The 14,212-nt window shown below is 48.8% G+C and overlaps 2 protein-coding genes across 2 annotated transcripts in view; both read left to right on the top strand.

The window, feature by feature from the left end:
- Positions 1-2,539: 2,539 nt before the first annotated feature.
- LOC6500271 (homeobox protein B-H2) overlaps positions 2,540-14,212 on the top strand; it is a 33,019-nt gene continuing 21,346 nt past the window's right edge. The window contains exon 1 of the mRNA XM_032453326.2: positions 2,540-2,676. The gene's annotated coding sequence lies outside the window, so the exon portion shown is untranslated. The remainder of the gene's footprint in view (positions 2,677-14,212) is intronic.
- LOC6500270 (dynein axonemal assembly factor 5) lies at positions 2,541-11,503 on the top strand. The gene is made up of 2 exons (XM_001952868.4): positions 2,541-2,676; positions 8,497-11,503. The coding sequence occupies exon 2, from the start codon at positions 8,834-8,836 to the stop codon at positions 11,384-11,386; it is 2,553 nt and encodes an 850-aa protein (XP_001952903.1). The 5' UTR covers positions 2,541-2,676; positions 8,497-8,833; the 3' UTR covers positions 11,387-11,503.

Genomic DNA, 14,212 nt, shown 5'->3' with positions numbered 1-14,212 from the left:
AGCAGCAGCAGCAGCAACACCAGCAACAGTCGTTGCTGTTGCTTTTGTCGTCGTTTGTCGACGACGTCGTTTTCGTGCTTTATAGTGCTCGCACTCACAAGTCGTTCAGAATCGCTGCCGTCGTGGTCGTGGTCGGTATTTCTCCGTGACTCGGTGTCTCCGCTTCGGCATCGGATGGATTGGATTGTTATGGATTTGGATTGTGCTCAGACAGAGTTGACGGAGCATTAGTGACAACATAGCATTAGCGACCTGCAGCGCCACCTCCGCGGAGAGTTCTGCCGGTAAATAGCTGCTGCTCCTGACCACCGGGTCCAGGCGCAGATTCAGTTTCAGTTTCGCGCCCGTCCGCAGCCCGGCTTGTTATTAAACACGTAATTATAATTAGGTATGAGGCCATACAAAGAAGCGCTGCTCTGGGCCGCGTGGTGGTGTATAACTGAGCAATCGACCCCCTCAAAGTTGCCCCTAAAGTGTACTATTTTAATTAAGCGTGTGCAGCAACAACAGAAACAACCATAACAAGTCAAGCATGTATCTGTATCTGTGCGCGTAGTATCTGTGCCGTGCTGTGCTGTTGTGTATCTCAATGCGAGTGGTTGTGTTTGTGCCGCTTTTGTGTCCATTAGTCACACATGAAACTAATTAGCATTTCGTCTGTTTGTTATTGTCGCGTTTGCTGGTCAAAAGAATTAGCGCGGCAAGAGAGCAGCGACGTCAAGCGCCATTATGCGATATCTCATACATATACCAGAGTATTTATATCGGGTCTGGGATTCTTTAGTGCCTTGCCGCTTTTTGTGCCCTCTTTTCTTTTATGATTTTGCCTGGCATTGCCCATTAATATGTTTGTTTTGTGCGTGGTTTGTTCGATTCCCACCGACGGCAAACGGCAAACGGCAACGGCCATCGGCGAACGGCAATCAGCAATCGGCAATCGAGTTAGTAAGACGGCAACGTGGTCAGCACAATTATCAGGCAGCTACTCCAGCCCAGGCAGCCCAGTGACGCTAATTGCTGGCAATGTATCTGCCAGATACATGGGTCGCACACACCTCCCTCTCCGAGTCACCGACCCCCCGACCGGCGCCGGCAATTGACAAATTTGTCCGACAAGTTACGCAGCCGCACCGCTGCCAATTTTCAACTCAGCCGATTTGGCACAAACGCACTAATCAGACGCCGCAGCGGCTCTCATAAATAAGTTATGAAGCCCGTGCGGCAAAAAAGGAAATTTTCATTTCACAAAAATACCTCAATTACTCAATTAAATTCAGCAAAAGCTGGCAAAGGTGTTATAAATAAAGCGTTCTCCCCTCTAACGTATCGCTGGTATCGTAATGGAAGTCCACTTTATGGCCGGCTTTGTGTTCGTTTTCCATTAATTACGCCAGCCGTTTGGCGTTGCTCGCTCGCATTAATAATAAATAAGTAAAAGCAAATATATTACTCTATAATGGCCATAAAGCGCTAGAGCTGCCATTTCAGTGCCGAAAGTTCAAGTGAATATTGCCGGAGCGGGCGAGCGCTTACGAGAGCGATTAAATGAAACAAAACAATTAGGCAGCCCATCCATTACCCGAAAAACCGAGCAAATCAGATTCCAGTTGTGGTGACTCACGGGCTTGGTGTTTCCGCGAGTGACTCCCATTTCGCCAATTAAATTTCGCAAGCTCTTGTCTCAAAATAATTGGCCTAAACTTGGTGTAAATAATTAAGCGGGCAGAAGAGCTTAAAATAATAAAATGATTAGGCGCATTTGAGTTGATTAAATATAATATTTTGCAGCCGGGCTAAAGCAAGCAGAAGAACAATTATGCAAAACAGGGTCGCATTCGGTTTAACGAAGCTTTGTTTCACAATAAATAAATGGATTCAATAAATTTAATTAAATCACAAAAGCAATATGCAGTTGTTCGGAGGGCGCCGCGCTGGAGGAGACAATGGGCTGCCAATTATGAACCAGAACACATTTCAAAATAATTAAAAATTAAATAAATGAACGACGTGCGGGCAATAACAAATGGTGCAGCTAATGGTGAAAAAAGCCAGGGACCCAAATGAAAACAGCAAGCCAAAATACATTAAAATTAATTCGCAAACGCAAAGGCAAAACAATAATCAATAATTGTCAATTGGCTGGCTAATGAATTAATTACATTTCACTGCCACACCCGCCCCCTGGCCTTTGTTTCTTTTCTTTCGCTTGTCAATTATTTTGTATGGCGTATTTTGTGTTTATTTTTTAAACGGCAGTGGCTTGTCTTTTTTCTCCCTGGTACTTAACGCGCTGTCGACGCAGGCCAATTTAATTAGGGAAAGTGGATTAATTTGCAACTCGTTAGACTAATTAAGGATTATAATCAGCAGCGCCAGCCACCGGGCCATGTAAAGCGTTAGCCAGCGAGCGCTAAAAAGGGGGCCCGAAAGGATAACAAAAAGTGAAAACAAAGGAGCACCGAAAAGAAATTAAACCGAGCGAGGAACAGAGCGAGGCCCACGCAGGCGACCTCTGGAACCACTATAAATAGATCGGCCTGGAAGGCGTAATAACACCCAACAATAAAAGCCAGCAGCAGCGGAAGCCCAAACGAAAGTAAAAATCGTTTAATTGGATTTCTGGTCGCCTTGGCTCTGTCGGATTCAACCTTTACCCGCCCGAGAGGCCCCTCACAGGTGAGCAACGTTGTAGCATTCGTAATCTAAACTCGGACAACATTTAAATATAAACCTCTGACGTGGAAAATTCGCTGGAATTCCCCGGTTTGCGGGGGCAAAGGGGTCACGATCAGATAGGCACCCTTGCATTTATCAATTCCATGTCCGCCGATTCTAATCGAACACGTGGACTCCTCCCTTCCTGCCACTTTCCAGCAGGATGACTTACGTGCGTCAGCTCTCAGTCGCCTGCCGACCCTTGCCCCCAAAATTAGCCCCAATTAGCCCCTCGTATTCCCAATATTGCAGCCATCGAATATTCTATTCGTAATTGCTTTAAAATTATATCATAAAACGACTTTCCTACATTCTATTTTGAGCCAAGTCGTAAAGAATAATAGAATATTCAACAGTAATGGTTTATAGATCGACTATCGAGCTCGATAAATTACTCAAAAGGCGTATCTTATCAGCCCCTCTGGCTGAAAACAAATCGCCGATACCAAATTAGTTAAATTTCTCCGCAATCACGTTGTTGACATATAATTAATTCCAATTTCATGATGATGTCGCTGGTTTCGCTCTTGTAAAGTTGTTGATTTTGTGTTGCTGCACTTTGATGACTACGGTAAAATGAGCTGAAAAACGAAAAACCGTATTTACTTTTCCCCGTCCCAGTCTAGAGCATTTCCATTCCCATTTCCATTCCCAAGCCCCAGTTGAATCAGTCGCCGACCGTACGGCTGCCCTCAGCACTCTGCCATTTATTGCCGCTTTTAGTAATCGCAAACAGCGAAAAACATTGCCCGACAATTGCCGCAACTATTCGAAATGTAAACAAACGATGTCGCGCACACACAGCAGTGCCCAAGAAGCACAATTGTGAATGACTGCTCATTTATTTTAGCCCACACATGTACCTCCTTCTACAAGTCTCAGACTCTACTCATATGTACTAGCGTTAACGGATCATCTGCAATTCAAATGGGTTCTTTATGATCGGATGCTATGTCGATCAGAATCAGATAAAATTCGATCCACGAGTCGTTTAAGGTATTCCGCGTTCGGATACAACCTTCGCCGTGACCCCCATCGTCCTTACCATGTATTCCTAAAGGGGACACCCCAGAAAATTGACAAAAAATCTAAAAAATATTTCGATTCCAGATTTTGATGTAGATTGGTAGAGAATCGATCCACGAATCATTTAAGGTATTCCGCGCTAGAATCGGATCCATATCGGAAAAGATACAACCTTCGCCGTGGCCCCCATAGTGCCTTCCAAGTATTCCTGAATGGGCCACCGCAGAAAACAGACAAAAAATTTAAAAAATATTTCGATTGCAGATTTTGATGTAGATTGATAGAGAATCGATCCACCAATCATTTAAGGTATTCCGCGCTGGAATCGGATCCATATCGGAAAAGATACAACCTTCGCCGTGGCCCCCATAGTGCCTTTCAAGGATTCCTGAAGGGGACACCCCAGAAAATTGACAAAAAATTTAAAAAATATTTGGATTCTAGATTTTGATGCAGATTTATAGAGAATCGATCCACCAATCATTTAAGGTATTCCGCGCTAGAATCGGATCCATATCGGCAAAGATACAACCTTCGCCGTGGCCCCCATAGTGCCTTCCAAGTATTCCTGAAGGGGACACCCAAGAAAATTGTCAAAAAATATAAAAAATATTTCGATTCTAGATTTTAATGCATATTGATAGAGAATCGATCCACGAATCATTTAAGGTATTCCGCGCTAGAATCGGATCCATATCGGCAAAGATACTACCTTCGCCGTGGCCCCCATAGTGCCTCCCAAGTATTCCTGAAGGGATTCCCCAGAAAATTGACAAAAAATTTAAAAAATATTTCGATTCTAGATTTTAATGCATATTGATAGAGAATCGATCCACGAATCATTTAAGGTATTCCGCGCTAGAATCGGATCCATATCGGCAAAGATACAACCTTAGCCGTGGCCCCCATAGATTCCTGAAGAAAATTCCCCAGAAAATTGACAAAAAATTTAAAAAATATTTCGATTCCAGATTTTGGTGCAGATAAATATAGATAGAACTAAAATAGTTTTCGGAGGCTTGTGAGTTCTTACACCCCTGTAGGAAATTCTGTTCACCTTATTAGTTTATTTATGGTGCTGATGTGCGATTGTGAACTGCCTGTTAATTACGGAGATAACCAAACCTAATAAAGCCGAAACAAAACTCTTTCCCTTTCGGCAGGGTTCTGCATCCGTACCTTGTCTTTAGGGGCAAGTCGGGCAAATTGGCGTAGTCGGGTCCGAATACGGCCTTTAATTGAGTCATGTCATACGGGCATTAGGCATAATTAAATGGCGATTCATTCAGAGCCACGGAAGTGTAATGTGTAATGTGTAATGTGCGTTGTGCTTGTGTGGAGTGCGATGATATCTAATATCTGTGGCATAACAGGCTCGCATTACGAACTGAAATTAATTAAATTGTTACTCAAACTGCTTTCTGATTGACTGACAGACGCCTGACACTTGACGCGATGAATGAATGGATTGCCATGGCATGGAATATCGTGGAACTGGTCAGTCTGGATCAGCTATACTCCATCTGTGTACCGCGGTAAGCGAGTGTATATATAGAGTGGCACAACTATGCGACTGCACAAACAGAACTCGGACTCGGCTCAACTCGGCCTGGCCATTTGGCATTTGAATGGGTCCGCTGGCGATTACGCAAAAATGTAAATAGGAAAATTATATGCAAAAACAGAAAAAGCATTTGTAGCTCTCATTACAATCACACACACACAGCGCGGGCTGCCTGCATTTTTTCACGCTAATAGCGAAAGCAAACAAATAATCGAACTAATGCAATTGACCATTCTGGAAACAGAATGCATAAGCAATATGGCATTTAACGATCCTGCAATTGGACGATACCTGCCACCGCATTCTTCGTGAGCTGATCCACAAACACTGGCCTGGGTTAGTAATCCAGTGGATATCGAGTAGTTGACATCTACGTGTGTATAGAGTGCTGCAAGGTTGTCTCCAATCAGTCAGAGGAGGCCTCTTTGCTCTTGCAACTAACCCGTTCATTTCGCTCAAGGACCCCTATTATCGTGCAGAAAAGCTCTCTTCCACATCGGAGCTCGTCTCCAAACCAGTCCCGTCCGCCGAAAAACAGGCCGATGACAGCCCCTGATTGCCGCAAAAAGCTGGCGCAGCTCCTCCTCCTCGGGTGAGTCACGCAATTAAACGGCGCTCATTAAGGCGGAATGCAAAGGAAGAAGGGGACCAGCCCCGGCCACTTATGAAGCACTTGCAGTCGTTGGTGAACTTTTATAAATTTTTATAGCTGTGAGTAAAGAACGGGGGGCGCAACTCGTTTCGCTCAATCCCAGCCCGTGTGGCTTGGTTTTTGTGGTGTGTGGCGAGTGATGTGTGCTGGATTCTTCTGTACGACAAAAGTCAAGCCATTAGGAGCAATCCTAATCAGCGATTCCGGGAAATCGAGGCACAAACAGACAACACACACCGACACTCACTCTGTCAAGGCGGCTTGAGAAAAAGTCGATTGGACTGATCACTCAAGTGACGCATATCGGCGTACAGTCGAGCGGGCCGTTGGAAAATAAAACTAATTAGCGACTGCTGCAGACCAGAGCAGTTTGCAATTCAATCAATATCAATTGGCAAATTTGCATTTTGCATTTCGCATTTTGCAAGTCCGGTTAAGTGCTCGCACAGCGGGCAAATTGGACCGCAAGTGGGTCCCAATCGGCGCTGCCATGTAGTCGTGTTGTCTAATTAATAATTATGACCATTATGAGCCAGCTGGGGTTTGGTTTCTGCTTTTTGGCCTTATCTGCTGCAGACTGCGTTAGCAGACAGGCCAGACTAGTCGAGCGGCTTCCGCACTTTGCCAGCGCCAGGGGCCAGCTTCCAAACACGAAAAACGCCACTTTTAATTGAAACTCTTGCAGAAAAAAGTACACCAGTGTATGGAGATGTATGTAAATACCGCATACGTGTGCATATGCTCAATTGCTTTCGAAAAGCCCCATCGAGCGATAAAAAACAAAAATATATTCGCAAAAAATATTCATATTGGTATAACTTTGTTGTCGGGCCGGCCAGTTCGGCCGACATCAAATCAAATTGAATGAACGCGGTCCATTACTCTCCCAGTGATTTTGCCAAATGACTTCATTTCATATCAATTAAGTTTATTGTGCCGGTGCCCGTGGCTGTGGCTGCGACTGTCTGTATCTGTGTGCCCATAAAAAACGCACGCCGCATTCACAGATACAGATACAGATACACGGGCACACGAATGCATAGATACACGGCGGCGAAGATACACAGATACATCGCCCTGCCCTGAAAACCGAACGAACCTGATTCATGCGCTTAATTGCTTTGGAGCGTGTGCCGCCTGCCGTCGCACACCAAAAAGGTATGCCATGGAATCGAATTGTGCACACACAAATGGGAGCAACCAAACTTCAGAGTTCGCCAGTGTATCTGTATCTGCCTCTGACTCTGTATCTGTATCTGTTGTGCGACAGCGACCGCGTTGGCTTTCAATAAAAATGACAACAACGATTTCAGACAGTAGGTTCGGTTCGTGTAGGGTGAGCAAAGAACCGCTCATAAAATATGCCGGCGACCTGGGCACGCCAATCTTTGGTCTCATAACCAGAGTATCGAGAGGAAAATTTAATAAAAAAAAAATAACACAACTACCAACCCAATAAATTGAATTCTAATGGAAAGATCAAAGTCGGATAGGACATGGCATCTCGTATACAGCCCCAGCCTCGGGGTTCCCAAAGTCCGTCCTATCCCACACTGGTTGCCAATCTAAACTATTTGAATAAATTGTCTCACTTAACCTGTAGCTTGCTAATCCCCATATCAGTTGATTTGAATTGTAAACAAATTGTGTTGCAGCACAGAATATTGAATGAAAGTACGCATTCGAATTCGCATAATGGGATCTTCCCGCGAGCTCCCTTCGTAAATAGCTAATTAAATCATTAAAGCGGATGCCCCTAGCACCCCAGCAACAGTCACATCAGTTAATTATGACCATATCGGAGCTGCTATTTTGAGCTTATCAGCGACCCAACCCCAAATGCCATTATACCCCTAATTTCAGTGACCCACAAATGCAATTAAGTTTTGATAAAAATAGACACTATGTGATTTCCCCGTCAAACACACTCTCACTCAGGAGTTCGTCAGTCCGTCGTCCGTCAGTCCGTCAATCAGCCCCAAGCCCCATCACCCTAACTCCCAGGGCGGCGGCAATCAATCTTAGATATCGTCGTTCTGTTAACTGCTGATGTTGATAAGAAGCGACAACGCAATTAGATAGCCGGGTCGAAAGATAAGCAAACAAGCGAGCGAGGCGGGCCACATTTATGGATCGCCGCCAGAGCCGAACTCATAAAAGGCGGAAAGCCGCAAATTGCCCGCCGAGCTCAGCTGCCCTCGAATTCCAGAGAAATTTCATTTACGGCCCGGTAATTTGCTTGGCAAACAGAACGATCTACCGACAGCGGGCGGAGCGCCAATTCGAATTGGCGCGCCAAGTCGGCGTTTCCCAACACCGGCAAGTGCTTTCACAACACTTGGCGGCGCAAACAGCTGATCGCCTCTTATTGCTTGGAAGTTTTCTTGCGGCGCGTTGCCCAGGAGACGTGTTTGGGCGAAATAAACAAGCATCCCTTTGAAACCCGACATCTGCGCTGCCTGTAGTGCGTAGTCAGAGTAGCCGGCGCGTTTTTCGTCTGAGTAACGTGTTTCCCCATTCTCGTTTCTCGCATTTTCAGTCAAAAAGCTCAAAGCACAGCCGAACACCCGAACATCAGCCCTGGAAGCCGGTAGAAAGTATCTGCGCTGTGGGATGTATCTGAGCAGCCCGAAAGAGTATCTTTGAGTGGATTCTTATGCAGAGGACTGACAAGAATATATTCTAAATGGTTCATCATTAGATCAATCAGCAGGCTTTCAACATCCAATAATTTTGGAAGCTAATACTGAAAACTACTCCATCAGAGAATTTAAATATCACATTAAGTCCGGTTTGATTAGCCTGGAGTCGTGGAGGATCCGTAAGAACCCCTAATCCTCAAGAAGTCACTGATCATAGAAGCCATACTCTCGACAATGAGTTTTGAGATCGACGCTCCGAAGATCTGCGAGCAGCTGGAGGGCACGGATCGCCAGCAGAAGACCCGAGCGCTTGCCGGACTGCGTGAGCTCTGCCAGAACGCTCCCAAGAATGTGAGCACCGAGGACATAGCCGAGGTCTTTGACCAGCTATACCTGCACCTGCTAAAAGCCTATGACGACCGCTTCGAGAGCGTGCGCGACCACGCCGTGCAAGCGGTGGACGCCTTCCTGCAGCTCCTGCCCCCCATGGACTTCCACCTGCTGAACGTGGTGTCCACCCTGGCAGAGCGCATGGGAAAGGCGGAGACGGTGGAGCCCAGCGAGGAGATCCGCCTTCTCTACATAGCGCAGCTGCATTTGATGGTGCGAAAGTACGCCCAAATGGGCAACGTGGGAGTCTTCCGGGAGTGCTACCCTCAGGTGGTGAAGGTGCTGATCAAGTCCATTAAGGACGACTACCCGCTGGTGCAGCGCGAGGGCTGCGGCACGCTGGTCGACCTCGCCAAAGTGGCCAACACCCAGGAGCTGCGTCCGTTCTGCGAGTCGCTGGCTGTCGCCCTCTATGGAATGCTGAACCACAAGCACGCCCAGGCGCGGATCTCGGCGGTGGAGGCCATCGGCAGGATCAGCCTCCACTTCGACGCCAGCGGCGAGAGCATGCGCCGTCTCTTCAGTGAGATCTCGCCCCTGCTGATGGACTCGATGCCCCTGGTACGCCGCGAGGTGGGGCAGGTGGGGGTCCTCATGTGCCTGGAGCTGCCCGACCGCTACTCCTTCTTCGAGCGCATTCTGCCCATGATCCTGTGCTGCCTCAAGGACGACTCCCCCGAGGTGGTCAAGGACATCTCCGGGAAGTGGTTGCTGTGCGGCAAGCAGTACTTCTTCGAGAACGAGGCCGAGCTGAGCCAGCAGGAGATAAGCGACCCGCCCGTCGAGAACTATCCGAAGAACGTGATGCGGCCCACGATCGGGTGTCGTGGCCTCGTGCAGCGCGCCTTGAGGTTGCTCCAGCTGATCACCCGGGAGACCGGGGACTGGAAGGACAACGTGCGGCTGCACTCGCTGAAGCTCCTCTACCAGTTCGTCCTGCACGCCGAGGCGGCCATGACCCCGAAGTTCTTCGAGATCTACGGCGATGTGGCCCACGCCTGCATTGACCCCGTGGCGGAGGTCAGTGCGGAAGCGGCCAAGGCGGCCGACCTGATGGGCCGGCTGCTGGCCTACGACGCCTGGATCGAGCACGGATTCAACGGGCTGGAGCGCAACGCCCGGGAGTCCTACATGCGCTGCTTCTACCACATGTTCACCGCCTCGCTGGGCGGCAACTACGAGCAGCTCATGCGCCTGGCGCAGCTGCTCCGGAGCGTCGACTATTCGCACACCCTGAAGCCTGGCTTCCAGAAATACATCCTCAAGCTCTTGCACACTGTGCTGGAGAAGTCGCTAAAAATAAACGCCGGTCAGGAGGAGCTGATGGAGCTCTACGAGTGCGTCTACGTGGCCTGCATCAAGGTCATGGCCCTCTCGCACTCCCTCACCGGCGGCAGAAACGAGGATGTGGAGTTCGGGCAGACCCTAATCGGGAAGATCATGGGCCTCGAGCAGGTGTCGGAGGCCAAGCTTCACGAGCGATGGTTCCACCTGGCCCTAAAGGACGTGGATAACCTGGACGCCACTCTGGAGGACAACGCGGAGCCTGTGATGTTGCTGGACGGGCTCATCAACATATGCCTCATCCGCGCCACCTACATCTCGGACCTCATAGAGAAGGTGAAGGTGGTGTTCGAGCACTGCTGCGACAGCGCACAGGTAAAGGTCTTCAGCAGCCTGTCGGTCGCTTCACTGCTCTGGTCGCAGACCGTGGACATAGAGCGGGAGCAGAGCACTCAGCTGCTAAGCCACTTCGTCTCGGAAGTGGTGGAGCCCTACCTGACCTGGAAGGCCGGGTCCAGCGCCGAAGCCATGAGGTCCCTAGCCATGGCCACGCTCTGCGCACTAGCCCAGGGAGCCGAGGAGGAGGCCGTGGAGGTGCTGCCCGCCCTGGCGAAGCACATGCCCAGTCTGCTCGAGGACCGCAACGTCACTACCAGACACTACGCCGTCAAGGCGGTCGTCTACTTCCGCGGCATGTCCGTGGAGGACCTGAAGCCCCTCGCCTATTCCACAATGCAGCGCATGGACGACCCCTCGGCGGGAATCCGCTCCCTGGCCGCCCTGGCTGTGGGCAAACTCAAGCCGAAGTTCAAGAGCGAGTCGGAGGAGGGCTCTGGCGGCGAGAGGGAGGTGTGGGAGACCTTCGTCAAGCGCGCCATGGACCTGCTGCTGCTCTACCACGAGAGCCCCGAGAAGGACATTCGGGCGGCGGTGGAAGTGACTCTCAAGGAGCTGGTTCCTCCCTATCAGGAAGCCTGGGAGGAGCGCTATCAGCGGGCTCGGGCCATGTGCCAGAACAAGGATCAGCTCGACGGACTCTACAAGAAAGTGACTGTTGCGGAGGATCCCAGTCAGCAAGCTACCTCATCTCACCTCGACCCACTTCTCTCTTAGGCTACTCATGGCATTTTAAATTTAGTTTTGTAATTATTTCTTAGCACTAAGCCGACGCTCCATTGAGTTCTAATTCCAAATAAATCCGGAGACGATGGCAGTGTCTTGTTCACTTTACCTGGGCCAAAAGTAGTCCATTTCATGACGGATGAGGAGGCTAAAAGTGCCATTATTGAGAGCACGGAAGGGTTTAAATGCGCAGTATGCACATACTATTTATTGACAGTCAAGGACCGAAAGGGTGGAGGTCTATTACGAATTCCTGTGGGCCTAGTCAACGGGCTCGGACGTCAATTAACTGACCAAACAAACGCGCCGCTTGTTACTTTTTTGCAGAACGGGGACGGAAATCAACATCCAGATGACTAGACGGACGTGCGGCTTGTCGAATGAAATTACAAATTACAAACGGGCGTGATACTCCTCGGGGAACAGTGCCCCAAAGTGTTGCATAACTTTCAGCGCATCTGCAGCCAAAGCCGCATTCGCAAATGATTGGTTTTCATTTTACGGCGCAAGTCGACCCAGTTCCCGACCCGGCCAGCCAGCAAAAACTAATTTGCGTCGCTGTGAGGCCGAAAAGTTGCCCCACTGTATTAAAACAATTTGTCAAATTAGGCAAAATGTACAAGTTTCTAATTAAAATACAGCCGAACGAATGCTGCGCCGATTACAAGGATGAGCACACAAGCACAGTGGCTCCTGTGGGAAGTTTGATGTCGGTTGATCGCCAAGTGACTCATGAAACTGGAGCTTTTCCCGTCGTAGCAACTAAATGGTTCGACTGAGTTGTGCCTCATTCATTTTGGAAGGAGCCTAGTTCTCCCAGCCAGTGCTCACTGTACCCCGGCGCCATGTGAAACGACTGTCTCCGTCTCTTTCTGCGCACTTAATTGCTGGCAAATGAGCGGCAGAAGGAATTTTTTGCACGCGAGCTTACGTGGTGCTCAGTGGGAGGGAGGGGCGTGTGTGTGAGAGTGGGTGTGTTTGGGGCCAACTTGTTCAAAATAAATGTGTACAGCTGGGCTGGCTTCCTTGGCTGATTTGCTGCTTTGCTAATTAATATTACTTAGCATTTCGCGGGGCTAATTATTAATACATATTTCTGCAATTAGAGCTCCGGCTCTGCCTTTTCCGGCAGGTTTGGGATGATCTTTATGGGATATGGGGGGATATATTGAAGTGAAAAATGCGCCAAGGCCCCAGCGGACGAAAGGGTGCCTCCTCTCCTTCCGCCATTGTTGCGGCAAAGCACATTTAACTAATTATGCGAACTCTGGGCTTCAAAGACTGTGGACTGTGGACTCTGGACTGTGCGACTCGAACCCTCGGAGCCCTGCGAAGGAGCGCTACGACCGCCCACAGACGTCAGTTGTCAGTTTAATTAATCCCCTTCAGAGACAGACAGGACGAGCTGCATGTGCACTGGAGGAAATCCTTCGAATTAATTGTATCTGATCTAAGGTTACTTTCAAGTGCGGATAGGCATTTCCCTCAGTGCACTGGCACACGGCAAATAAACAGTTATAAATAGCTGGCATGGGCAGGCAGCGGACCTGGTCGAAGGACCAACAAGGACCTACGAAAACCAGCAACTTTTGCCCACCATCTGCCACCGGAACCCACCGCCGCTTGTGGCGCACAAATTAAATGCTACATTCAATGCCATTTCGGAATCATTTCGAGTGGCATCCGGGCAGCCGAAGCCGTGGGAGCGGGGTGGGGTGGATGTCTGAAGGACGCACAAAAGTTGAGGAGCCGGAGCTGGACTTGGGCCGCAATTGAGTTGCGCTGGGGCACAAAAAACAAAAATAAGTTAAGCCGCATGCCTGCCCTTTTGTGAGAGCTTCCAATTTGAAAATTACTTTCATTACGCTTAAAAGTTCATTAAAATTTCACATCCCTGAACTTCTGGCAGGTCGTTTCGGCCACTTCCCATTCGGCTGTCGGCCATGGGCTGTCACTCGGATCGGCCGAACGGCCAAAAGAGTTAAAAATAAACACCTACTAACTGACCTATTTGGCCCGGATAAATAAATTCAAATGAGCTACGGACGCGCTGTGCCGAGTCCTCCGGCGAGTCCTGCCGGCTCTCACTAATTGAGATACTTTTCGGCTCTGGTTGCAGGCTGCATTATGCAAGCAAATTAAACGAGTTAACGTAACAATTAATGCGCTGGCATGGCAACCGGCTTGAATAATAGTATCCCGCCCTCATCCTGTTCGACTGTGTCCTTGGCTGGCAGAGGGTTTCTGATTCAAGGATTTTCTTTACATAAACTCTGGTTCACTTTGACCAAATAGACTTTATGACCCAATAGGTAGTGGCTGAAGCAAACATTCCCCATGCAGAATAGGACGCACAGCGCCTCCCCCTCGGAAGAAACATCCTCGAGAAATGGCCAGCAATGAGCGATGAACGATAATTAAATACTGCCCATGCTCGAGTTTCTCTCCTTATTCTGCCGAAACTCTTAGCAATTAGGGTGCTGGCCACCACTAATAAAAATGGGGGCGGGGTCGTCCTGTCATCGCTGTTGCCTTGGCTGCCCCCCTCCGCTTCATTGCTCCAGCTCCGCAGTTTCCACTTAAATGCTTAATTATAATTGAGTCTGAGCAGCGAGTGAAATTGTCTCTGGGCAGAAGTAGCAGCAGCCGCCACGGCTTCCGGGCAGCGTGCTTGAAATTAAATACAAATAATCTTTTGACTCCTTTCCAGCCACTCCTCCATGGCACTCCTCCGTGCCACCGGGCCACCGCCTGGAAAAGGGGTATTTTCCTCTCATTCGGCGTTGTTTTAATTACGTCTTAATGCCAACGCTTAAA

Source organism: Drosophila ananassae, chromosome 2L (assembly GCF_017639315.1).
Source record: "Drosophila ananassae strain 14024-0371.13 chromosome 2L, ASM1763931v2, whole genome shotgun sequence".
Classification (NCBI taxonomy): Eukaryota; Metazoa; Arthropoda; class Insecta; order Diptera; family Drosophilidae; genus Drosophila; species Drosophila ananassae.
Note: the sequence above shows the minus strand (reverse complement) of the source record. Positions and strands in the feature narration are given on the sequence as shown.

Excerpts from the sequence above, each read along its gene's own strand:
- LOC6500270 (XM_001952868.4), top strand. The coding sequence starts at position 8,834 with ATGAGTTTTGAGATCGACGCTCCGAAGATCTGCGAGCAGCTGGAGGGC.